At 43.2% G+C, this 27770-nt stretch overlaps 1 protein-coding gene across 2 annotated transcripts in view; it reads left to right on the top strand.

Moving 5' to 3' along the window:
- LOC112225162 (kalirin) overlaps positions 1–27770 on the top strand; it is a 288186-nt gene that overhangs the window by 178305 nt on the left and 82111 nt on the right. For both annotated transcript variants that reach the window (XM_042306448.1, XM_024388841.2), the window contains exons 15-30: positions 256–422; positions 4339–4458; positions 7900–8118; positions 8710–8859; positions 13372–13486; positions 14000–14115; positions 14348–14470; positions 15618–15800; positions 18136–18257; positions 19523–19589; positions 19983–20092; positions 20419–20488; positions 21148–21237; positions 21562–21654; positions 25628–25739; positions 26140–26330. In XM_042306448.1, the coding sequence (XP_042162382.1) occupies positions 256–422; positions 4339–4458; positions 7900–8118; positions 8710–8859; positions 13372–13486; positions 14000–14115; positions 14348–14470; positions 15618–15800; positions 18136–18257; positions 19523–19589; positions 19983–20092; positions 20419–20488; positions 21148–21237; positions 21562–21654; positions 25628–25739; positions 26140–26330 (2048 nt within the window). The remainder of the gene's footprint in view (positions 1–255; positions 423–4338; positions 4459–7899; positions 8119–8709; positions 8860–13371; positions 13487–13999; positions 14116–14347; positions 14471–15617; positions 15801–18135; positions 18258–19522; positions 19590–19982; positions 20093–20418; positions 20489–21147; positions 21238–21561; positions 21655–25627; positions 25740–26139; positions 26331–27770) is intronic.

The following is a 27770-nucleotide window of genomic DNA, read 5'->3' as shown; positions in this document are numbered from 1 at the left end:
AGCGCCACCTAGTGCTACAGTTTATAACACATCCTTCATATATACCAAGTCTGCAGCCACTTCTATTGCCCAGTGGTAGGGTGAACACTCAAACAAATCCAATAAAATTTGGTCTTAGCGTTCAGGCTCTGCTGACAGGAAGAAAAGCAGAACCTTTAAAACCCGACAACCCGAATAGGCTAACTTATGGAATGTAACTATTTGTGACTGTATGGTTTCATGTGGTCGTGACAGTAGTTTCGTGTGGTGGTACAGGCATTGAGCTGACTGGGGAAAAAGAGGTGGATCTGGCCACTCAGGTCCAGGAGCTGCTGGAGTTCCTCCATGAGAAGCAGCATGAGCTGGACGTCAGCGCTGACCAGACCCAGAAGAGACTGCAGGAGTGTCTGCAGCTCCGACACCTGCAGTCAGAGGTCAAACAGGTGGGTGGGAGTACGCACGCACACACATACACACGCTCATATTGTGCAGTGCCGTCAGAAAGTATTTATACCCCTTGACGTATTCCACATTTTGCAGTGTTACAGCCTGAATTCTAAGTGGGTTAAATACATGTTTTTCTCACCCATCTATACACAACAGTGGAGGCTGCTGAGGGGAGGACACCTCATAATAATGGCTGGAACGGAGCGAATGGAAGGGCATCAAACACCTGGAAACCAGGTGTTTGATACCATTCCTCCCCAATTAAGGTGCCACCATCCTCCTGTGATACACGATACCCTATAATGACAAAGTGAAAACATGTTTTTGGAAATGTTTGCAAGTTTATTGAAAATGAAATGCAGGAATTTCTCACACCCTTGACTCAAATGTTAAAATCACCTTTGGCAGCGATTACAGCTGTGAGTCTTTCTGGGTAAGTCTCTAAGAGCTTTGCACACCTGGAATGTACAACATTTCTTCAAGCTCTGTCAAGTTGGTTGATGATCTTTGCTAGACCGCCATTTTCAAGTCCTGCCATATATTTTCAAGCCGATTTAAGTTAAAACTGTAACTAGGCCACTTCAGGAACATTCAATGTCATCTTGGTAAGCAACTCCAGTGTATATTTGGCCTTGTGTTTTAGGCTATAGTCTTGCTGAAAGGTGCATTTGTCTCCTACTCTCTGTTGGAAAGTAGACTCCCTGGTCCTTGCTGAAGACAAGAACACCCATAACAAAAATATGAAGAGTGGTACTCAGTGACATGTTGTATTGGATTTTCCCAAAACATAAAACTTTTTTTCGCAGGACATAAAGTACATTTCTTTGCCATATTTTGTTGCAGTTTTACTTTAGTGCCTTATTGCAAACAGGATGCATGTTTTGGAATATTTTTATTTTTTACTCTGTCATTTAGGTTAGTATTGTGTATTATCTACAATGTTGTTGATCCATCCTCAGTTTTCTCCTATCACAGCCACAGCCATTAAACTCTGTAACTGTTTTAAAGTTACCATTGGCCTCAGGGTGAAATCCCTGAGTGGTTTCCTTCCTCTCCGGCAACTGAGTTAGGAAGGATGCTTGTATCTTTGTAGTGACCGGGTGTATTGATCCACTATCCAAAGTGTAATTAATTACTTCACCATGCTCAAAGGGATATTCAGTGTCTGCTTTTGTTTTATTTTTTACCCATCTACCAATAGGTTCGCTTCTTTGTGAGGCATTGGAAAACCTCCCTGGTCTTTGTGGTTGAATCTGTTGGTGCAAGTCACAGCTCGAATGAGGGACCTTACAGATAACGATATGTGTAGGGTACAGAGATGAGGTAGTTATTCAAAAATCCTGTTAACCCCTGTTATTGTACACATGCCATGTATCCATGCCATTTATCATGCGACTTGTTGAGCAAATGTTTACTCCTGAACATATTTAGGCTTGCTATAGCAAAGGGGTTGAATACATATTGACTCAAGACATTTAAGCTCTTCATTTTTTATGAATTTGTAAACATTTCAAAAAACATAATTCCACTTTGACGTCATGGGGTATTGTGTGTATACCAGTGACACAAAATCTCAATTTAATGAATTTAAAATTCAGGCTGTAACACAACAAAATGTGGAAAAGGTCAAGGGGTGTGAATACTTTCTGATGCCACTGTATATGCACTCACAAACACACTATGGCTAATTAGGGTGAACTGGACTGGTGAGAGTCCATAGCTGTTTCCAGCGCGCGCGCGCGCACACACACACACACACACACACAATGGGAGAACGCAGCAGGATACACCCTACATCAAACAGTCGGTGTGAGTGCATGGCTGCCAGCAGTGGTTCAATGTTTGGCTTGTATCAGCTGCTTGGTGAAGGCTGCTTTTCACTCAAACATGTTTCTAACTACTTTTCTGCTTGTAGGGTAAAATGTCAACTCAATGTATGCCAGTGCCATTGAAAAACACTAAACTTGAATTGCATTTTCTTCAGCTGTTGTGGTTATTTAATCATCCTCTGACAGGCTAGTAAAGTATCATCTGTGTCACTCCGAAGTTGCGCACCAAATGGTACCTTATTCCTGACATAGTACATGACTTTTGACCAGGGCAAAGGTAGGGCACAATGTAGGGAATAGGGTGCCATTTGGGATGCCAGTCTGAGAGAGCAGCTCGTTGAGGACATTTTAATCTGAATGTCAGTTTGACAGAGAGCACATTCAGTATTCACTATTCAAGAAATACAAACTGTGGAAATACAGATGGATGATTAAAATATGCTGGATCGCTCTCTCAGACTGAATTCAACCAGGCCATCCACATAGCAAATCACTTCTTATAGTCAATATTAAATCTACTATTTAATTATTCAGCCTCAATATCAAATGAAATTGATATATATTGGATAATATTTCCAGACGAAACACGTCTCAACCAAAAAAATGCTGCAGTTTCCGTAAATCATGAATTGTGTTTGTCGCAGTTGTAGTGACACGCGTACACTGACTATGAAAAACATTAAGAACACCTTAACATGACATAGACTGACAAGGTGAATCTAGGTGAAAGCCATGATCCCTTATTGATGTCACCACTTCAGTTATTATCGGTGAAGGGGAGGAGACAGGTTAAAGAAGGATTTTTAAGCCTTGAGACGATTGATACATGGATTGCGCAACTCAGTATTAGGAAGGTGTTCCCAGATGGCTGCTAACTTCCCTCACACCATCCTCGGTGTCTCGCCTCGCGCTAGCCGCATTCTGCACTATTCTCATTTGGGCTGTAGTAATTGAGGGCCAAAACTGCTGTCACCGGGGACTTGGGAGTGAAGAGGCTCCACTTTGCATGATGCACTCTAATGGAAGGAAGGCAGGAAATGAGCCTGATTATCGCAGAGTATCTCTGAAGGAGGCTTCTGGGACTGTGCTCAGCCCAGGTATTGTGGTGGTGGTGGAGGAAGGAGGAGAAGGTGTAGCAATGGGCAGGGCTAAGAGAGCGGGAGAGTGAGACAGAGATATGAAGAAGAAGAGAGAGGAGAGATAGAGAGACCGGGAGATAGAGGGAGAGAAGGAGACAGAAAGAAAGAGAGAGGGGAAGGGACAGACAGAAACGTACAGAGACAGACCGACAGAAAGAGAGAGCGAGAGAAATAAAGAAAGAAAGAGGGTGGTAGAGATTAGCCATCCTAAGTATCCCCCTGACCTGGGGGTCTCTGAGTTTTAGGAAGCTAGAGAGGAAAAACAATCCATGTTTCTAATCCCTCGTGGGATTCCTAAATGAACAAAAGGGAACATATGTAATATCTAATAGTTAAATGCCCGTGAAGAAAATACTACTGCTAATCCTAGTTTATTCCTTTGTTTATGTTGAACTATGACAAAAATGTGTGCTTTTATGAAGCTAAACTGTTCTGAAGCGCTTTGTGCCTCTAGTTGTATTTCATGCTTGATTTTGGGATTAAATTGGATATGTATTACATAAGCTCTGTCTAAATGACTTTGTGTATTTCTAAATCCATCCTTAGGTTTTCAACTGCTGTTTACAGTTAACCATGTCTGAGTATCTTCATGCTCATAAAGAAAGTGACATTATGGGTACTGTATTATGTTACGTGACGCCAACCAATAATCCAGAGTTCTTCTAGCCACATTGACCATAGCTTCCTGTGAGCTGATGTTTGCCCAGAACGTTTGCCCACCAGTGGTGGCTGGTGGCACTTTAAGTCGGAGTACAGGCTCATATAATAGTAATAGCTGGAACAGAATAATTGGAATGGTCTGAAAAACACAGGAACAACATGTTTCCATGTGTTTGATACCATTCTATTCACCAAATTCCAGCCATTATTAGGAGCTGTCCTACCCTCACCAGCCTCCTCTGGCCCAGGCCTAACTGTACTCCTACTCTGTGTGTCCTGTGCAGGTCCTGGGCTGGATCCGGAATGGGGATTCCATGCTGAATGCCAGCATGGTGAATGCCAGCTCGCTGTCAGAGGCAGAGCAACTCCAGAGGGAGCATGAACAGTTCCAGCTGGCCATCGAGGTAACCGCTTCCCCCCGCCAAACCAGACTGACAAGGCTAATCACTTCAATGTGCGCTGTCATGAAACTACATACACACGCATGGGTGCACGCACACACACATACACAAACATACACATATATTTGGTGTAAACTCCATACACGCTTAGTCACACACACACACACACAAACATTCTCTCTCAACACCAGTGCGCACTGCTTGTTTTCGTTCAGCTCTTTAAATAGCTGCTGGTCTGAGCATGACGGCAAACGCTCACACACACACACAGGATGGGGCTGCCCGGTAAAGTCCTGTATCAGCACACACAGGCTCTGCCATGGCTCTCACTCTGAGAACTGGAGCCTGGTACCGGAGGCCCAGTGGCCTGTTCCAGTGCATTCTTTTGTGCGATCATGCATGTGTGTGTCCTGAATCCCATCCAGCACAGCTCTGAATCCATTTGTGGGAATGAAAATAAGCTCTTCAACCTTATTTCCAACCGGCCGGTAGAGCATGTTTTGACATTTACATACATTGTATCCTTTTGGGTTGCCGCAGTTCAGTGTTGTGGCTCTTTAACTTTGCCTACTCAGAGGTCTGTAAGAAAACAAAAAATCAGTGACCAAAGATATGGGATAAATGGTAGGAATGCAGTAGGTGAGGGATTCATATTGTACCATTCCTGTTAGTAGAGACCTTGAAGAGTAGGAATGTGAAAATAAATAGTTAACATGTAAAAAGGATCAAAAGCAAGAATTTGGTAAACATGTGCTCAACCAGCCGGTTGAGACACTACATGTATCAATCGTCGAACATCTTTCCAAAATCATGGGCATTATTTCCACTAGATGATGGATCATTGCTGTGGGGACTTGCTTCCATTCAGCCACAAAAGCATTAGTGAGGTCGGATATTGATGTTGTCCGATTAGGCCTGGCTCGCAGCCGGCGATCCAATTCATCCCAAAGGTGTTCGATGGGGTTGAGGTCAGGGCTCTGTGCAGGTCAGTCAAGTTCTTCCACACCGATCTCGACAAACCATGTCTGTATGGACCTTGCTTTGTGCACGGGGGCATTGTCATGCTGAAACAGGAAAGAGCCTTCCCCAAAACTGTTATCACAAAGTTGGAAGCACAGAATCATCTAGAATGTCATTGTATGCTGTTGTTATGATTTTCCTTCACTGGAACTAAGGGGCCTAGCCCGAACCATGAAAAACAGCCCCAGACCATTATTCCTCCTCCACCAAACTTTACAGTTGGCACTATGCATTGGGGCAGGTAGTGTTCTCCTGGCATCCGCCAAACACAGATTCTTCCGTCGGACTGCCAAATGGTGAAGCGTGATTCCTCACTCCAGAGTCCAATGGCGGCAAGCTTTACACCACTCCAGCCGACCCTTGGCTTTGCGCATGGGCATCCTAGGCTTGTGTGCGGCTGCTCGGCCATGGAAACCCATTTCATGAATCTCCCGACGAACATTTCTTGTGCACCTGTCAGCAACGGGTGTGGCTGAAATAGCTGAATCCACTCATTTGAAAGGGTGTCACCATACTTTTGGTCATGTAGTGTATCATATTAGATGCTAAATGGATATTGTTAAGGTAACTGCATTGGCAGAGCGTTCTACACTACAGGAACCAACAACTGTTATTTGGTATAATACTCCTCTGAGATGGATGCTTTAGGAAAGGTGTATGGCTCTTGTTCCTGTCATTCCCTGAGGAGTTACCCTCCATTAGCTGTGGACCAGTTGCCTGGTGTGCATCCCAAATGGCACCCTATTCCCTATATACTGTAGTGCACCACTTTTGACCAAAGCCCTATGGGCCCAGGGCGAACGCAGTGCACTATAAAGGGAATAGGGTGGCATTTAGGGCGCAAGCATACTCCATGGTATAGTGTAGGAAGGCCTATAGTGTTGGGTAACAGGAGTCATCCAGCGAGGAAAGTCCATGTTTGTTATGTAACGGTACATTGCCTTGTTGTACCGATTCAATAAATATTTCAAATGGAATTTTCAAACTCAATTCAAAAGACATACTCAATTGATCGCATTCTGTTTGGAGACAATTCCTGAACTTTGCTTTGTTTTTGACAATACACAAATCATCATATTTTTGATTAAAAGTAATAACTAAAAGTTAAATACTGTATTCCTTCTTGTGTAAGTGCAGTAATGTTGAATGGCTCTTGACTGCATCCTTTCCGTTTCTCCTGCGTTGGTTATCTCTGGTGAATTTATAGTTGTCAACCAGGCCTGGATCTGGCAGGGAAAGCACAACATGGTAGTTTGCCTGTCAGGGTTGAATTCCGTAAGATTGAGTACACTTGTAAAAACGTGCATTCGGTGTCTCTTAAATTTAGATGTATTTTTTCCTTTGTGATAATGCTGACTAGCCAAGCAACAGAAACAGGCAGCCGTTTGACACGGTTACAACTGAATCTTTCCTTCCTAGAGGACATACGTATGTGAGATGATGAAAAAATAGGAGAGGAAGTCGGCAGACTAGGGTACATCACAAATGGCACCCTATTTCCCATACCGTGCACTACTATTGACCAGGCCCAGTTTCCCAAAAGCATCTTATGGCTAAGTTCATAATTAGGACCATCGTAGGAGCGTCATTAAATCTTTTCGAGCCGTACATTTTTGGGAAACAGCTCGAAAAAGTTGAAACTTGAAAAACGCTTGTTATTTAGCACCTGCCTCAGACAACGTAGAACAGCTGTTAGATGCTTTTTTTTGCCCCTCTCTCTGCCAAACATAGAATCAAGACATTCGTCTGTCTCTCTGTGACCGCTGAAAACTTCGGAAGTTGACAACAGATACAAAGTTGCCAACGTCTTTGCCATTGTTAAACATGCGGAGGGATGAAAACATGCTTCAAATGAAAACCGAGATGACTACGTTAAAAGATTAATACAGTAGGCCTATAGGAAATCATATTGAAGTCATGCAAATTGTAGCCTTCTGTCTCAATATATTTCATGGTGTGTAACAACATGCGCAACGATATGCCAAATATGTGATTTAGAGCATCATTATTGGGTAAGCGTTAGAATAAGCCACCTCTGTATTTGCAGCCATAGGTGATAATATCTCTCTAGGAGCTGATCCTTCATCAGTATTATGAAGTAATTAAGGCAAGATTTGAACGTGGAAAGCTGATCCGAGAGCAGCGCTACCCTTTCTTTTGAACCTATCAGTTTCGACATGCTCCAATGACGCACTTAGTGAATGTTCTCTCAGCCCCCCCCCCCAAAAAACATCATTGTAGAAGAAAAATGTAAACATGAAACTATCTCAAGTCTTAGCACATGTTAAAAACATTTTTTTTTTAAAAGCACATGTTCAAAAACTTCATATTTACCATGTACATTACAATTAAGACACGATCATGTAACATTGACCCCTCACTTACCCTGACCCTAAACAACCATCTCTCTCTCTGTCCCCTCAGTCCCTGTTTCATGCCAATTCCCTCCAGAAGACCCACCAGAGTGCCCTGCAGGTGCAGCAGAAGGCTGAGGTCATGCTCCAGGCGGGCCACTTTGACCCGGACGGCATACGGGCCTGCGCCGAGAAGGTGGCCATGCACTGGCAGCAGCTCATGCTCAAGATGGAGGATCGACTCAAGCTGGTCAACGCTTCTGTGGCCTTCTACAAGACCTCAGAGCAGGTGTGTGTCCACCCCACCCACACGCAGTGCTCCCTGAATTGTTTTTAGTTTTAGCTGAATCACTCAAAAACCGCCTCAAGCATTTCCCATCCATTAAGACAAATGGTGGTGGAGGCCTGGAGGGCCTACTTGAGAGGCGTTCTCTCTTTAATCACATCATCCTGTCTCTAGCTATATCCTCAATAAACAAGAAAAAAATATGAATTCCCACTCCTTTAATAAAATAAAAAGACACAGAGGACGATTTGGTTTTGTGTTTGGTTAAACTGGGCGGCAGGTAGCCTAGTGGTTAGAGCTTTGGGCTAGTAACTGAAAGGTTGCTAGATCGAATCCTCAAGCTGAGAAGGTCAAAATCTTGCCGTTCTGTCCCCGAACAAGGCAGTTATCCCACTGTTCCTAGGCCGTCATTGTAAATAAGTATTTGTTCTTAACTGACTTGCCTCGTTAAATAAAGGTACATTATTATTTTTATTTTTTTTAAACTCAAAGACGGAAAAGGCTGCATAACGGCTGTACTTCTGGTTCCTTGGCACCTCGAAACTGTGTGTGACCTATTGTGAGGACTAACTGAGACGACTGTGCCCTCCTCAGGTATGCAGTGTGCTGGAGAGTCTGGAGCAAGAGTACAGGCGAGATGAGGACTGGTGTGGTGGCCATGACAAGCTGGGAGCCATGGCTGAGACGGACCATGTCATCCCCCTCATCAGCAAACACCTGGAGCAGAAGGAAGCCTTCCTCAAGGTACAGCAGAGAAGAATGGTTCCGTCTCAAATGGCGCCCTTTTCCCTGTGCCTCATTTGTCTGTGCCGGTATATCATGATCTTCTGCAAAGAAAATAACAAACAAACACAGACAATTAGTATATAGTACGAGTAATTAAGTAGCGAGCTAGCATTCCCATTTAGCTACAATGTTAACAAAAAACAGATGAACGTAGCTAGCTAACCGTCACCACCGCCTAATGTGTGGGCTGTATCTGCCTACTGTTCTAGAGTGTAAATTCATTACACTTTGTGAAACTAATAGGGTAGGGAAAAATCATTGGGAAAGGGAAGAAATATTGCCCTACCAAGTAACCCTACACCCATTAATAAAGCCTCACACGCTATTCCACTACTTGGCCCTATCTGATCCTACAGGGCGGGACACTATCGTTCAACACACCTTGTAACTCTTCTGCAGTAAAACCTCATACACCCAAGTACCTCTCTGCAGCTGCCACCTGAAGAAACAAAATCGCAACGTGACAATTTCAATGATTTTACTGAGTTACAGTTCATATAAGGAAATCAGTCAATTTCAATCAATTCATTAGGCCATAATCTATGGATTTCACATTACTGGGGAGGGGCGCAACCATGGGTGGGCTATGCCCTCCCACTTGGGAGTAAGGCCCACCCACTGGGGAGCCAGGCCTAGCCAATCAGAATGAGTTTTTGGCCACAAAATAGCTTTATTTACAGACAGATATACTACTCAGGTTCATCAGCTGTCCAGGTGGCTGGTCTCAGATGATCCCGCAGGGGAAAAAGCCTGATGTGGAGGTCCTGGGCTGGCATGGTTACAAGTGGTCTGCGGTTGTAAGGCCGGTTGGACGTACTGCCAAATTCTCTAAAACGACGTTGGAGGCAGCTTATGGTAGAGAAATTAACATGAAATTCTCTGGCAACAGCTCTGGTGGACATTCCTGCAATCAGCATGCCAATTGTGCACTCCCTCAAAACTTGAGACATCTATGGCATTGTGTTGTTGTCTGACAAAATTGCACATTTTGGAGTATCCTTTTATTGTCCCCAGCACACGGTGCACAAGTGTAATTATCATGCTGTTTATTCAGCTTCTTGAAATGCTACACCTGTCAGGTGGATGGATTATCTTACCAAAGGTGAAATGCTGACTAACAGGGATTTAAATAAATTTGTGCACAACATTTTAGAGAAATAACTTTTGAGGGGGAATTTCTGGGACCCTTTACATGTTGCATTTATATTTTGTTAAGTACATTTTCTGTGTTGATAACCATGGCTAAGAAGCCAACCTTACTGAAGCACATGTTATTCCTGTCACTCTCTATTGCCCTTTGCCTACTCACAGGGAGCCCTTTAGGATCCCTCACGATGTACCATCTTCCTCTACTACTTTCTTCAATGCCTCAGCATACAACATCTTCTGTACTACTCTGACCCTGGCAACCTCGATCTATCTTTCTCTCACCGGACACTTCTGATCTCCAGCAACATGGGTACCCCTACAATTAACACACACAGCATTTTCCAATGATACTACACATTCCTTTGACTCATGCCCTCTTGCACACTTCTCACATTTAGGAATTTCCCTCCTACACACTGCTGCTACATGATCATAAGCTTGGCACCTAAAACACTGTAATGGGTTCGGGACAAAAGCTCTCACGGGATAACTGAAACCTCCTAACTTGACTGTCGGGTAAAGACTCTGCATCAAAACTCAGCAGGACAGATGGTGTCTTCTGTGTTTCACCATGCTCTCCACCGTGTCTGCGTCACAGCAAACGGCGGGTGTCACAAACACCGGCAATCTTCCATTTCAGTTGATCCTCCTCAACATTTAAATGCCACCCCAGTTATCACTCCTTTCAACAGCAACCCACTCCATATCAAAGCAAGTCACAGGTCCTGTCCTGAGGCGCATTGTGCTGAGCACCCGCTCCCTCTGGACGGAAGACACACAAAAAAGCAATCACGAGTCCACTTCGAGTTACTTTCACCAATTCAACAGTCCCCAACCTCTTCTCCACCCAACCTGACACCACATATGGATCAGCCAGAAGGCAATCCATTCTCTCCAAAAATCTCACTCCTACTGCACCGGAATCATCTTTGTCATCATCAGGGCGAGTCTTGAACTCTGTGGTCTTCACCACACCTGCCACCGTAGGTAATTCATCTTTACTCTCGTCAGGTTCAATTTCTGACCTACCGGAGTATGTTTTTTTCTTTTTGTACTTGCCAATCTTTCTCAGCACTCTGCTTCCCTCTACACTCCGCTCCTTTCCTTCTTCGTAGCTGTCCATTTCCACACCTCCGCGCTCCTTCCGCTCTTTCATCCGCTGTAGTATGAAACTGTTCAAACAGTTATTGTGTCTTAAAGTTGCCACCATGTTGCATTAACTCATAAAGCTCTACCAGCTGCCATTACTCCGGCTGGTTCTTCTCAGCCATAACGTGGCCTTATATTTTCATTACTTTTTTGAAGTGTTTCTGACGCCTCCCTGGGGAGGGTGAAGTTGCCCCTGGAATCTGATATTGGGTCAGTTCCGCATTTCCCCCACTAATGGTTAAGGGTAGGATTGAGGGAGAGGAATTTGATCCTATATCTGTACCTAGGAAAATGCAGGAAAGATCAGCTTCCCCATATGGGAGAAATGCAAAGCTGACCCAAGATCAGCTAGGGGCAACTTCACCCTACTCCCCCCAGCTCCTAAGAATCACCCAGGGGGATGGGAACACATTTCCCAAAACAGTCATGAGTGATGCATGGAAAGTAGTGCACTATAGGGAATTGGGTGCCATTTGGGACGTAACCCATGTTCTATTGATCATTCATTTGCTGCATATTCACAGACCCTGAACTGATGCTGTTCTGTCTGTCTGATTCTTTTCAGTAGAGCTCATCGTTATTCTGCAACACGTAGCTGTTTGGTTACATATTTATTTTCCCATTACAGAGCTGGAATACATGTCCACCTCTTGCAGGACATGTTGTGGATGCCAGTTTACTTGTTGTCAAACAAAAACAAATAACCATGTTGACAGTGATGTATCCACAGCGCATTTAAAAAGTATTCCGACCGCCTCAGTTTTTCCACGTTTTATTACGTTACTGCCTTACTCTACAATATATATATTTTTAAATCCCTCATCAATCTACACACAATACCCCATAATGACAAGGCAAAAACAGGTTATTACATTTAAATAAGTAGTCAGACCTTTACTCAGTACTTTGTTGAAACGCCTTTGGCAGGGATTACGACCTCAAGTCTTCTTGAGTATGACGCTACAAGCTTGGCACACTTGTATTTGAGGAGTTCCTCCCATTCTTCTCTGCAGATCCTCTTAAGCTCTGTCAGGTTGGATGGAAACCTATTTTCAGGTTTCTCCAGAGATATTAGGACGGGATCAAGTCCGGGCTCTGGCTGGGCCACTCAAGGACATTCAGAAACTTGTCCTGAAGCCACTCCTGCGTTGTCTTTCCTGTGTGCTTAGGGTCGTTGTCCTGTTGGAAGGTGAACCTTCACCCCAGTCTGAGGTCCTGAGCACTCTGGAGCAGGCATCTCTCTGTACTTTGCTCTGGTCATCTTTCCCTCGATCCTGACTAGTTTCACAGTCCCTGCCACTGAAAAACATCCCCACAGCATGATGCTGCCACCACCATGCTTCACCATAGAGATAGGGCCAGGTTTCCTCCAGACTTGACGCTTGGGATTCAGGCCAAAGAGTTCAATCTTGGTTTAATCAGACCAGAGAAACTTGTTTCTCATGGTCTGAGAGTCTTTAGGTGCCTTTTAGGAAACTCCAAGCGGGCTGTCAAGAGGAACTCTGGAGCTCTGTCAGACCAAGGGCTCTCTCTCCCGATTGCTCAGTTTGGCTGAGTGGCCAGCTCTAGGAAGAGTCTTGGTGGTTCCAAACTTCTTACATTTAAGAATGATGGAGGCCACTGTGTTTTTGGTGACCTTCAGTACCCAGTAATCTGTGCCTCAACACAATCCTGTCTCGGAGCTCTACGGACAATTTGTTCAACCTAATGGCTTGGTTTTTGCTCTGACATGCACTGTCAACTGTGGGACCGTATATAGACAGGTGTGTGCCTTTCCAAATCATGTCCCATCAATTTAATTTACCACAGGTGGACTCCAGTCAAGTTGTAGAAACATTTTAAGGTTGATCAATGGAAACAGGATGCACCTGAGCTAAATTTGGAGTCTTATAGCAAAAGGTCTGAATACTCATGTAAATAAGGTTTTTCATTTATTTTTATAATTAGCAAAAATGTGTGTGAAGATTGATGAGGACATTTCAGAATAAGGCTTTAACGTAACAAAATGTGGAAAAAGTCTAGGTGTCTGAATACTTACCGAATGAACAGTATGTTGTCTTAAGATAGATACACATGCAATATCCTAATCTCTCATTGTATTTTGGATGGTAGTTGTGGATACATTGTCCATTGCAAGGAACCTGTTCGACAATGTATTTTCTTGTGCCACAGGCTTGCACACTGGCCAGGAGAAATGCTGAGGTGTTCCTGAAGTACATCCACAGGAATAATGTGGGTATACCTGGTGCGTCAGGCCATGCCAGAGGACCTGAGCAGCAGGTTAAAGGTCAGTCACAACAGCCTTATTGGACTAGCATGGTGTTTGTCCCAAATGGCACCCTATTCCCTACATAGCAGCTAATAGTAATAATATTTCATTTGTAGAGAGCATTTCCCACACTCAATGCACACCTACTTTGGACCAGGGCTGGCGAAAAGTAGTGCACTATATGGAATAATAAGGTATCATTTGGGACGAACAAAATTGACTTCTGAGCACGAGTCCTTATAACTCTTTTCAGGCTCCTCTTCTTTAGGAAATGTACATACTTATTTTCACATTCAGTTTACTTTCAGTTAAACTTACTTTCTTATGTTTCTATATTGACTAGTGAGGTTTTGTTTGAAACTCTGGAGTATTCACCACTGTTAGTTATTACTGCACTGTTGGAGCTAGGAGCACAAGCATTTCACTACACCTGCAATAACATATACGAAATATGTGTATGCAACCAATAAAATGTGATTTGAAGATCTGCTAACTTCTTTCTGTGCTCCCGGGCCTCCCTCTCCTCTTTAGCCATCCTCAACGAGCTACTCCAGAGGGAGAACCGGGTTCTGCACTTTTGGACCATGAAGAAACGCCGGCTGGATCAGTGCCAGCAGTACGTGGTGTTTGAACGCAGCGCCAAACAGGTGAGCTCTCCTAAACGCAGCCCAAGCACTCCGAGTGCTGTGTTTTTACTGCATGTCCATAACATCTGGCCTCCTGGACTGGACCCAGCCAGGAATACGTGGGGGTTTTATTTGCTTTCGATGGCCAGCACAGCCAACGTTGAAAGATAGAGGTTATGCAGAGAGGAAGAGAAGAATATGGAATGAGGGAGCTCTTCACTTCACTAATTTCCCCCCATGTCTCTCTCCACAGGCTTTAGACTGGATCCAGGAAACAGGAGAGTATTACCTCTCCACTCACACCTCCCCTGGAGAGAGCGGCGAGAGGAGTCAGGAACTACTGAAGGAGTATGAGGAATTCCGAGTCTCCGCCAAGGTATGGAGCTGGTGCCGGGAAGCAGATATAGTCTGCATCCCAAATCTGCTTCCCAAATGGTACTCTATTCCCTATGTAGGGCACTACTTTTGATCAGAGCTCTGGTCAAAAGAAGTGCCCTACATAGGGAACAGGGTACCATTTGGGACACAACCCTAGAGCTACTGTTCGGAGTCTGCTCTGACTCCCTCACTTACTGCTGACCCTCTACCTGCATATCATTAGCTAAACACTTACACTAAACACTAAACACTTCTCTTTTAGTCCTCATTTGGACTAATCTTCCGAGAGTCCTTAAACATTAAAATACAATTTATAATACGAACACATTTTCACATATAAACACACTGTTACAAACAGACATGATACACTAACATATTGACCTGTTAAATAATACCTGTTAAACCTGTTAAGAAGATATTGATTCTTCATCTGCTATAGTCCAACACAACATTTCTATGTGTTATATTTAAATGGTTTTAAAGTATTGTTTAAATTTATATATTGAGTGGTTTCTGGTTTGCTCAGTTAAATTATTCAATTTCTCTATTGCTCTAAATCAAAATGTTATTTTGCCTATTTCTCCTTTCTGTCTGGATAACACATAGATGGTGGACAATCTATTCCTAGTATTTACTGAATGTCTGTCTCTTACCAACTGAATACCATTGTGAATAGAGTTTGGCCGTTTTAAATGGTGCATATTATGAAATAAAATAAGCATGTTTTTTTCAATTATCTTGTTGATTGATGACCAACCAAGAGCATTGCGCATGACTACAACAAAATAACCATATCTCCACCTTAAAACAATGCTTGCTGCTTTGTTCTGTGCAATTTGCAGCCTCCTAATTTCACTTGCTGATGCATTTCCCCGCGAATGCATTATCAGTGGTTCAGGCAGCAAACAGGTGTTAAGAGATCTCTCCTGAGGGATGTCTGCACTCTCTCAAGCGTCAGCCTAGACATTGACGGGGAGTGTGGAGGCTACAGATTATTGAAAGACTCACACGCAATCATGCTTACATGCACACACACACATGTTGTAATACACACACATATATGCAAACTCACCTATGTGTACACACACACACACACACACACGCACACACACACACACACTCATCTCTCTGTGGGCTTCCTACAGCAAACCAAGGAGAAGGTGAAGCTCCTCATTCAGTTGGCAGACAGCTTCGTCGAGAAGGGACATGTGCACGTCATTGAGCTGAAGAAGTGGGTCACCACAGTGGACAAGCGCTACCGAGACTTTTCCCTCCGGATGGGGAAGTATCGCTCCAGCCTGGAGAAATCACTGGGCATCAGCTCTGAGGTAAGGCCCCCTGGAGGGCCCCTGTAAGGCCCCTATAGAGTTTAGGGCTAACCCCACCTGCTGTGAATGCTCATTCATCAACATAACATAACAGTCCCTGTCAACTAATTAGGCTTAGTCTTTCTCTTGCTAATGAGTGTGTTTTCAAAGGACATATGAAACGAAACAAATTTTGTCCAACATATGATATTTATAATTTGTGCTCCCTTCAATGTAAAGATATAACAACAGCAGCAGATGAAGGACTAACTCCCTTAGAGGTCACCTCCCCAGTAGAAAGGTCCTGCAAATACACTTACAGTTGAAGTCGGAAGTTTTACATACACCTTAGCCAAATACATTTAAACTCAGTTTTTCACAATTCCTGACATTTAATCCTAGTAAATATTCCCTGTCTTAGGTCAGTTAGGATCACCACTTTATTTTAAGAATGTGAAATATTAGAATAATAGTAGAGAGAATTATTTATTTCAGCTTTTATTTCTTTCATCGCATTCCCAGTGGGTCAGAAGTTTACATACACTCAATTAGTATTTGGTAGCATTGCCTTTAAATTGTTTAACTTGTATCAAACGTTACGGGTAGCCTTCCACAAGCTTCCCACAATAAGTTGGGTGAATTTTGGCCCATTCCTCCTGACAGAGCTGGTGTAACTGAGTCAGGTTTGTAGGCCTCCTTGCTCCCACACGCTTTTTCAGTTCAGCCCACAAATTTTCTATGGGATTGTGGTCAGGGCTTTGTGATGTCCACTCCAATACCTTGACTTTGTTGTCCTTAAGCCATTTTGCCACAACTTTGGAAGTATGCTTGGGGTCATTGTCCATTTGGAAAACCCATTTGTGACCAAGCCTTAACTTCCTGTCTGACGTCTTTTCGATGTTGCTTCAATATATCCACACATTTTCTTACCTCATGATGCCACCTATTTTGTGAAGTGCACCAGTCCCTCCTGCAGCAAAGCACCCCCACAACATCATGCTGCCACCCCTGTGCTTCATGGTTGGGATGGTGTTCTTGGGCTTGCAAGCCTTGTCCTTTTTCCTCCAAACATAACGATGGTCATTATGGCCAAACAGTTCTATTTTTGTTTCATCAGACCAGAGGAAATTTTTTCAAAAACGATGATCTTTGTCCCCATGTGCAGTTGCAAACCGTAGTCTGTTTTTTTTTATGGCAGTTTTGGAGCAGTGGCTTCTTCCTTGCTGAGCGGCCTTTCACGTTATGTCGATATAGGACTTGTTTTACTGTAGATATAGATACTTTTGTACCTGTTTCCTCCAGCATCTTCACAAGGTCCTTTGCTGTTGTTCTGTGATTGATTAGAACTTTTCGCACCAAAGTACGTTCATCTCTAGGAGACAGAACACGTATCCTTCCTGAGCTCTATGATGGCTGCGTGGTCCCGTGGTGTTTATACTTGCGTACTATTGTTTGTACAGATGAACATGGTACCTTCAGGCATTTGGAAATTGCTCCCAAGGATGAAACAGACTTGTGGTGGTCTACAATTTTTTTTCTGAGGTCTTGACTGATTTCTTTTGATTTTCCCATGATGTCAAGCAATGAGGCACTGAGTTTGAAGGTAGGCCTTGAAATACATCCACAGGTACACCTCCAATTGACTCAAATGATGTCAATTAGCCTATCAGAAGCTTCTAAAGCCATGACATCATTTTCTAGAATTTTCCAAGCTGTTTAAAGGCACAGTCAACTTAGTGTATGTAAACTTCTGACCCACTGGAATTGTGATATAATGAATTATAAGTGAAATAATCTGTCTGTAAACAATTGTTGGGAAAATTACTTGTTTCATGCACAAAGTAGATGTCCTAACCGACTTGCCAAAACTATAGTTTGTTAACAAGAAATTTGTGGAGTGGTGTACCTAAGTGTATGTAAACTTCCGACTTCAACTGTAAGTGTGACTGTCTCACAAAGAAACGGCTTCCAGTGAGCTCAATACAATACCTTTACTATAGCTAGTATCTCTACTGCCTTGGGTCGAGGAAAACCGGGGGCAAGACCTAACACATCTCAGTTTGAAGCCCTGTCCTCATCTCGACACGCAGGCATTGATTTCTCCTCTACTTGAAAGAGAGTTTTTTTTTCTCAAAAAGTCTATTTGATGTCAGAGTGCTGGATGCTGAGTCATCAAGGACCATGTTGAAGGGAATATAACATGACTCTAATTATGCGTCCCAAAGGGCACCCTATTCCCTATGTTATGGCACTACTTTGACCAGGGTCCATAAGGCTCTGGTCAAAAGTAGTGCACTACATAGGGAATAGGGTGCCATTTGGGGTGTGTGCTGAGAGCTCCCTCTGTCTCTGGTAGGATAATAAGGACTTGGAGCTGGACATCATCCCAGCCAGCCTGACTGATCCTGGGGAGGTGAAGCTCCGCGACCCCAACCACGAGGTCAACGAGGAGAAGAGGAAGTCAGCCAGGAAGAAAGAGTGAGTACACACTGCAGACAGAGAGAAATAGGGAAGAATCGCTGGAGGAAGCAGGTGTTGCGAAGTACTCAAGTCTATGGAAGTACTATGGCTTTTCATAAGGTGTATAGGCCTATGTTTAACATTTCATGATGTGCTGGGGGCTGGTCAAGTGGTAGTGCTGCCGTCTGCCCACACCAGAACACATATGCTCTTTGAAGAAGTGGTTAGATCCCCATTCCGACACTCACTTTTTCTGCTGTATCCCTCGTTTATATACAGTTCATTCCGACCCCTTGACTTTTTCCACATTTTGTTACGTTACAGCCTTATGGTAAAATTGATTCAATTAAATGTTTTCCTTATCAGTCTACCCACAATACCCTATAATGACAAAATGAAAACAGGTTTTTAGAAATGATTGCAAATGTATAAAAAAATACAAAACAGAAATACCTTATTTACGTAAGTATTCAGACCTTTTGCTATGAGACTCAAAATTGAGCTCAGGTGTATCCTATTTACATTGATCATCCTTGAGAGGTTTCTACAACTTGATTGGACATGATTTGGAAAGGCACACACCTGTCTATAGAAGGTCCCACAGTTGACAGTGCATGTCAGAGCAAAAACCAAGCCATGAGGTTGAAGGAATAGTCCGTAGAGCTCTGAGACAGGATTGTGTCGAGAGATCTGGGGAACAGATCTGGGGAAGGGTCTGGGGAAGGGTCTGGGCACAGATCTGGGGAAGGGTACCAAAAAATGTCTGCAGCATTGAAGGTCCCCAAGAACACCGTAGCCTCCATTATTCTTAAATGGAAGAAGTTTGGAACCACCAAGACTCTTCTCAGAGCTGGCCGCCCGGCCAAACAAAGCAACCGGAGGAGAAGGGCTGGGGCAAACGTATACCTTCTTAATTGGCTCAAACGCATTAAGAAGGAAAAAAAATCCACAACTTAACTTTTAATTAGGCATACCTGTTCATTGAATGCATTAAAGGTGACTACCTCATGAAGCTGGTTGAAAGGATGCCAAGAGTGTGCAAAGATGTCATCAAGGCAAAGGGTGGCTCCTTTGAAGAATCTAAAATCTATTTTGATTTGTTTAACACTTTTTTTGGTTACTACATGATTCCATATGTGTTCTTTCATAGTTTTGATGTCTTCACTGTTATTCTACAATGTAGAAAATGGTCAAAATAAAGAAAAACCCTTGAATGAGTAAGTGCGCCCAAATGTTTGACTGGTACTGGTTGGTGATAATATTGCATGTGTTTATTTATCCAGGTTCATAATGGCTGAACTCCTTCAGACTGAGAAGGCCTATGTCAGGGACTTGCATGAATGTTTAGAGGTAAGCTTATTCCTCTTCCATTTTCGCTTGGCAATGAAACTCTTCTTTTCAGGGTTGTATTGGCCTTGTCACGGACTCATAGAAGTGGTTCTTGGGGTGTTTTAATGAATATAATAAGTCAGATTTGTTCTTTGTTTTTCCACCTACACAGTCATTGGTCGTCATAGACACAAATATTTCAATTACAGTAACATTTTAGTTATCCAGAGCAACTAACAGCCAGTGCATTCAACACATTTTTCTGAGGAAAAAAACACATTACAGTTATAAACCTTCTTCGAAAAGGTTGCCAGGATGAAAAAAACAAGCCCAAGATGTTTTGTGAGGATTGGTTGTAGGACATGATAGGATGTAATTTGCTGTGTGTCTTTCTCATCTCCTCGTCCTGTCTAGGCGTACCTGTGGGAGATGACGAGTGGGGTGGAGGAGATCCCGCCTGGCATCGTCAACAAGGAGCACATCATCTTCGGCAACATCCAGGAGATTTATGACTTCCATAACAGGTAGGAGTCTCTTTCAAATTGAGGATGTGTCCCAAATGGCACCCTATGCCCTATATAGTGCACTTCTTTTGACCAGGGTCAGGGTCAAAGGTAGGGCACTATATAGGGAACAGGGTGTCATCTGGGACACATCCTTAATTTGAAAGAGATTCCAACTTGTTATATCAGTTAGCTTTGTTGTTGTGTTTCAGGTGCAAATCATTGCATGAGAGACCAATTCAAATCACTTCTATTTCATGTGATTTTGGTTGAGGAAATACATATTCTATGATAAGCAGTGAATAGTATCATGGTTAATTAACCCTCTCTTTTCTGTCTAATTGCAGCATTTTCCTCAAAGAGCTAGTGAACTATGAACAGCTACCTGAAGATGTGGGCCATTGTTTTGTCACATGGGTAAGACTCCTGTTTTCACACAATGGGTCATGTTCATTAGAGCACACACAGGAAAACGTTGTGAAACAGAAAATGAAAATGAGTCTTTCTTATTGGTCACGTCCAGGTAGTCCCATCCAGTTTCGTGCCTAGTGAATACGACCATAGTGTTTAGTTTTTTGCTTACACCACCCACAGGGCACTTCTGACTTGTGGCTTCATGATTACATGTGAACATTGTTTACTGTCTTGCAATTAGTTTATACAACATCTGTAATCAATCAATCGTATTTTATAAAGCCCTTTTTTCCCCATAAACAGGCATACAGTAGCATTCATTTTTTTATTTAACGAGGCAAGTCAGTTAAGAACAAATTCTTATTTTCAATGACAGCCTAGGAACAGTGGGTTAACTGACTTGTTCATGGGCAGAACGACAGATTTTTACCTTATCGGCTCGGAGATTCGATCTTGCAACCTTTCAGTTGCTAGTCCAACGCTCTAACCACTAGGCTACCTGCCGCCCCATGATAACCTCTTGTAAAGCTGCTTGGTTTAAGCATTGGCAGTGAACGTTGCTTACCGTAGTTTTATATATATATATGGAAAAATATATGCACGTAAGAAAATATATGTTCAGTCATTTGAATTTGACTGGATTTTCCCATTCTGTTTTGCAGGCTGATAAATTCCACATGTATGTAAATTACTGTAAAAACAAACCAGATTCCAGCCAACTCATATTGGAGCATGCTGGAAGCTTCTTCGATGTAAGTGAATGAGTTTTCCTCTTATACCTGTAGGTGGTGCCAATTAGCCATTTATTTCAACCCTAAAACACAGGAATCATCATTTTCTGCTTGCTACCATCAGTCTCTTTGCATGACAGTGCACAGCCATCCTCAGTCTTATGACTTCTGTTCCAAATGGAACTCTATTCCCTTTACAGTGCACTACATATGAACAGTCACCATAGGGAATAGGGTGCCATTTCTGACGAACACATGATGATAGGCATCACATTAGGGTATCTCAATCTCAACATCAATATCAATATGCTTTAATAATCATGATGTCGTCAATTCTGTGTGCAGGAAATCCAGCAGCGACACGGATTGGCCAACTCACTCTCCTCCTACCTTATCAAGCCAGTGCAGAGGATCACTAAGTATCAGCTTCTCCTCAAGGTAGGGAACATGATGGGACAAAAGATTTCTGTCCCAAATGGCACCCAATTACCTATATAGTGCACTACCTTTGGCTAGAGCCCTATGAGCCCTGGTCAAAAGTAGTGCACTACAGTCATTACTGAAATGATTGGCGACATTGGTAAAGATTATTTTTAAAAGAAGGAAATTGTATTATTTTATATGAATACAATTGCTTTTTTTTCTCAACAAGATAAGAATAAAAAAATGATTGGCACCCCTGTTTTCAATACTCCAGCACCCTCCCCTGGCGAGGATAACGAGACAGCTTTTTTCTAAAATGTTTTTAGAAAAAAGATCCTTAATATCCTTCATCTGCTCTTATGGACGTCCCTTGTGAATTCAAACCACCGGTTTTCAATGAGTTTCAAGTCCGGAGACCGAGATGGCCATTGTAAAATGTTGATAACTGGGTAAAGTTCATGATGCCATTGACCTTAACATGGTCCCCAGGACCAGTGGATGCAAAATACTCCCATAACATCAAAGATCACCACAATATTTTAGAGTAGGTATGAGGTTTTTTCCATCCTTTTGACACTAGTGCTGAGCGATTAGTGATTTGAGGTCCGATTTTTAAAAAATCACAGTTTTCGATTATTCGATATTTCTTTAAAACATTAAATGCACTATGCATTGTGGGTTGAATGCTGTAACACAGATTTTTTAAATAAAAGTCCCATGATGGTAGTGACTGCCCATTACTGCTTATCATTTATTCACATTACTTTACAAATTAATTAAAGCTGAAATGTCTTGAGTCAATAAGTATTCAACCCCTCAAGGGTTATTTGAAGCCTAAATACGTTCAGGAGTAAACATTTGCTTAACAAGTCTCGTAATAAGATGAATGGACTCACTGTGTGCAATAAGTGTTTTGAGCATGGTGAAGTAATTAATTACACTTTGGATGGTGTATCAATACAACCAGTCACTATAAAGATAAAGGCGTCCTTCCTAACTCAGTTGCCAGAGAGGAAGGAAACCACTCTGTGATTTCATCATGAGGCCAATACAAAAACTGTTATAGAGTTGTTGGCTAGAGATCCAAGTAGGCACATTTGCTATTTAACGCAACAGTTTTTGTGACAAAACTATTGTAGAGTTGAAAATGCGAAGCACATTGAACTTTAGACTTTTATTCGGTACATGAAAACTTAAAGCTGCAATATGTAACTTTTTGGGCGACCTGACCAAATCCACATAGAAATGTGAGTGATAGATTTGTCATTCTGATTGAAAGTAAGTCTAAGAAGCGGTAAATCTGTTATGTGTGTGCTATTTAGTTTTTGAGTCTTTTAATTTCGGTTTTGTTCACCAGCTTCAAATAGCTGAAAATGCAATATTTTCATTTATGGAAAATATATTTCACAGTGATTTCGATGGTACAGTGATTCTTTGCACTATACTTGCTTGTTTTGTCACGTGAACTGATTAGCAACTAGGGAATGGCGAAAAAGTACATTTTGTGTGCACTGTCATCACGCACAGAACTTAATCAGCAACAAGTCCGTTTGGTGGAAATAGCACTGGTGGAAAAATGCCTACTATTTTCTTGGAGATTTTTTTTATGTTCAATTAAAAATCTGTCACCAATTAGATGGAAACCTAGCTGTTGTAGTTAATTGACACATTTTCTGTGCTTAACTACAACTCCCTACTACATCGCACAGTTCTGGCTTGATCTGATTTATCTCTGGAGAAACTGTGCATGGTGCACATTGAGCACTCAATGGAATTCAAATAATTGAATCAATTTTGATCAATTAGTTGTTTAAAAAAACAAAAATACAAACATTTTGGTTAATCACTCAGCACTATTCGACGCCAAACCCACTACTGGTGTGTGTGGCCAAAGAGCTTTACTTTCATGTCATCTGACCTTAGCACCAGTTACAATCCAAGTGCCAATGCCATTTAGCAAACTTCAGGCATTTGTTGGATTAAATGGAAATAGAACTCTTTAGCCACGCACACCAGTGGTGGGTTTGGCGTCGAAAGAAGGATGCAAAGAACCTCATACCTACTGTAAAATATGGTAGCGGATCCTTGATGTTATGGGACTATTTTGCTTCCACTGGTCCTGGGGCCCTTGTTAAGGTCAACGGGATCATGAACATTACCCAGTACCAGGACACTTTCGCCAAAAACCTGGGTTGTCTCTGCCAGTAGGCTGAAACTTGGCCACAAGTGGATCTTCCAGCATGACAGTAAGCCCATCAAAATCCACAAAGAAATGGTTAATTGACCACAAAATCAGATTTTTGCAATGGCCATCTCAGTCTCCGGACTTAAAACCCATTGAAAACCTGAGGAGGAACGGTCTAAGATTGCTCTCAAGCTCATAAAACATTTTTGAAAAAGGCTCAGTGCCGTTATCCGCACAGGGGAGGGTCCTATAGTATCTTAAACATGGGTGTCAATACTGTCATTGTAACGGCCGTTGGTGGAAGAAGGTGGGGACCAAGGTGCAGCGTGGTAAGTGTTCATCTTGTTTATTTAACTGAACACAGAGTAACCAAAACAACAACGAGAACAACCGAAACAGTTCTGTCTGGTGCAGACACAAAACCAGAAAACAACAACCCAGTGGGAAAACGCTACCTAAGTATGGTTCTCAATCAGAGACAACGATAGACAGCTGCCTCTGATTGAGAACCACACCCGGCCAAACAACAAAGAAATCCAAAACATAGAAAATGAACATAGAATGCCCACCCTAGTCCTAACCAAAATAGAGAATAAAAGCCTCTCTATGGCCAGGGTGTCACAGTCATTCGACCGCTATCTTTTGGAGAGAAAAATATATTACTTGTTAAACATAATATTTTTCTCTGAGCGATTGTATTTGTATAAAATCTATAAATAGCATACAATATACAGTGTAGCTCATTATTTGTAATATTTATATTATACAGTGGGGTGGCAGCATAGCCTAGTGGTTAGAGCATTGGACTAGAAACCGAAAGGTTGCAAGTTCAAATCCCCGAGCTGACAAGGTACAAATCTGTCGTTCTGCCCCTGAACAACCCACTGTTCCTAGGCCGTCATTGAAAATAAGAATTTGTTCTTAACTGACTTGCCTAGTTAAATAATAAAACAGTCTCTTTTGCACATCTTTATCAAGGTTGCCAATATAGTGCACATAGGGACTAGTAGAATAGGGTGCAATTTGGGACAAGGAGGAAACCTGGGATCCATTGTTATCCATCCCACTTCCCCCAGGAAATACGAAACATCCTGAAGCATTCTGGAGCACTTCTCTACCTCTCTCTATCCCTCCCTCCCACCTACATATGCACCCACCCTGCCTCCCTCTCTCTATTTCCCTCTCTCCCTCTATCCCCCCTCCCACCTACATATGCACCCACCCTGCCTCGCTCTCTATTTCCCTCTCTCCCTCCTCTCACTCTTTTTCACTCTCTCTCTCTCTCCCTCCATCCATCCCTCTCTCCCCTCTCTCTCCTTCCCTGCAGCCCTCCCTTACTCTCTATCAGTATGTTTACGTTGAGCTTTCTCATAGGGCCACGCTCATTAATGGCTTCCCATGAGTCGGTTGATTCCCTTGCCTGTGTGTGGGCCCTTAGCTCTGTGTTAAAATGTCCATAGCAGCACTTAGTGATGTGTCCGCTTGTACAGAGCGTCATCACACAGTATCTTAGGAGGCATCCCAAATGGCATCCTATTCCATATGTTATATAGTGCACTTATGCCATTTAGGACGCAAGCCAGTATCTTACATACAGAGATCCCCCTTTACAATGCCTGGCATAAGAAATAGCACTGAAACCATTTCCAGACGTGTCTTCTCCAAATGACTGTTCCTAATAAAACAGTATCCAGCTGGGGAAATGATTGTCCTGTGTTTAACATGCATGCCAAGGAACTGTAGACTTAGGAACCCCATCAATGCACTGGAACTGATGAAAACGGTCCAAATGTCATGTTTCAGGAGCTGCTGACCTGCTGTGAGGAGGGGAAGGGGGAGATTAAGGACGGCCTGGAGGTGATGCTTAGTGTCCCCAAGAGGGCCAACGACGCCATGCACGTCGCCATGCTGGAAGGTACAGCAGGAGGGAGGCCTGTGTGCTTGCATTCCATTTAACACGTCTCCAATTCTCTTAGAAAGTGTGTTCCATCACTTCATGTGGAGGTAAACTAACTAACCGTATCTGTCCCTTTAAGGGACAATTGTGAAATGTACAGTAAGACCTGCACTGCATGGAATAACACTATCTAGTAGGCAAGTATAGAGCTGTAAGGTTGTTGTTTCTCTGTCAGCGTTGGGGACAATTGGTCTGACAATTCCAATTGCCGAAATTTCAAATTCCATAATTGCAAAAAAAATGTGCTTCTATTTCAATGACTAAATTGAAGTTCTTACTTGACTTCAAGTCAAATTGGCCCCAACTCTGCGGTCTGTAGTGCGTTGCTGTATTTAAAGAGCCATGTGATCTCCGACAGGTTTCGATGAGAATCTGGACGTGCAGGGAGAGCTGTTCATACAGGACACGTTCCAGGTGTGGGATCCCAAGTCTCTGATCCGGAAGGGCCGGGATCGCCATCTCTTCCTGTTCGAGATCTCCCTGGTGTTCAGCAAGGAGATCAAGGACTCGGCCGGCCGCACCAAATATGCCTTCAAGAACAAACTGCTGGTAGGACTGGACTCCTTTCCTGGACCCTTTTTCTCCTTTCCTTGTCCTTCTTTTCTGTCTTCTCCTCTCCTTTTCTCTCCTCTCCTCGCCTATTCTTGTCTCTTTTCTCCTCTCCTCTTTTCTCCTCACCTTTTTTCTCCTCTTTTCTCCTCACCTCTTTTCTCCTCACCTCTTTTCTCCTCTCCTCTCCTCGCCTCTTTTCTCCTCTCCTCACCTCTTTTCTTCTCTTTTCTCCTCTCCTCGCCTCTTTTCTCCTCTCCTCGCCTCTTTTCTTCTCTTTTCTCCTCTCCTCGCCTCTTTTCTTCTCTTTTCTCCTCTCCTCACCTCTTTTCTTCTCTTTTCTCCTCTCCTCGCCTCTTTTCTCCTCTCCTCGCCTCTTTTCTTCTCTTTTCTCCTCTCCTCACCTCTTTTCTTCTCTTTTCTCCTCTCCTCGCCTCTTTTCTCCTCTCCTCGCCTCTTTTCTTCTCTTTTCTCCTCTCCTCACCTCTTTTCTTCTCTTTTCTCCTCTCCTCGCCTCTTTTCTCCTCTCCTCGCCTCTTTTCTCCTCTCCTCGCCTCTTTTCTCCTCTTTTCTCCTCTCCTCGCCTTTTTCTCCTCTTTTCTCCTCTCCTCGCCTCTTTTCTCCTCTTTTCTCCTCTCCTCGCCTCTTTTCTCCTCTCCTCGCCTCTTTTCTCCTCTCCTCGCCTCTTTTCTCCTCTCCTCCTCGCCTCTTTTCTTCTCTTTTCTTCTCTCCTCGCCTCTTTTCTCCTCTCCTCGCCTCTTTTCTTCTCTTTTCTCCTCTCCTCGCCTCTTTTCTTCTCTTTTTCTTCTCTCCTCGCCTCTTTTCTCCTCTCCTCGCCTCTTTTCTCCTCTTTTCTCCTCTCCTCGCCTCTTTTCTCCTCTTTTCTCCTCTCCACGCCTCTTTTCTCCTCTCCTCGCCTCTTTTCTCCTCTTTTCTCCTCTCCTCGCCTCTTTTCTCCTCTCCTCACCTCTTTTCTCCTCTTTTCTCCTTTCCTCGCCTCTTTTCTCCTCTCCTCGCCTATTTTCTCCTCTTTTCTCCTCTCCTCGCCTCTTTTCTCCTCTCCTCGCCAATTTCTCCTCTCCTCGCCTCTCCTCTCCTTGTCTCTTTCGTCCTCTCCCCTCCTCTCCTACCTGCTCTACAGCTAAAGTTCAAGTCAGAGGTCCCTTTGAAAGGAATGAAGCTGCACTTGACTCACTCTGAGGAATGAGACTGGTCACGTATAGTCATTTGGAGTTGCAGCTTTTCAAGGGCATTTTCACAAGACAGTGCTGGTGTTTTCATGTAGATATTGTGTCATCCAGCTGGCCAAGCTGTGAACCTAATAATACTATCACGATGTGATGCCTTGCGTATGTCCTGGGGAGTCCTGGTGAGTTGGATCAGAAAGGCAGGTGCTTTTAACCAGTGGAGATGTTTGCTCCACACTGTGGGCCAAGAGGT

This window comes from Oncorhynchus tshawytscha, linkage group LG26, assembly GCF_018296145.1.
Source record: "Oncorhynchus tshawytscha isolate Ot180627B linkage group LG26, Otsh_v2.0, whole genome shotgun sequence".
NCBI classification, from domain to species: domain Eukaryota; kingdom Metazoa; phylum Chordata; class Actinopteri; order Salmoniformes; family Salmonidae; genus Oncorhynchus; species Oncorhynchus tshawytscha.
The sequence above is the reverse complement of the archived record's forward strand: the minus strand, read 5'-3'. Positions and strand labels throughout refer to the sequence as shown.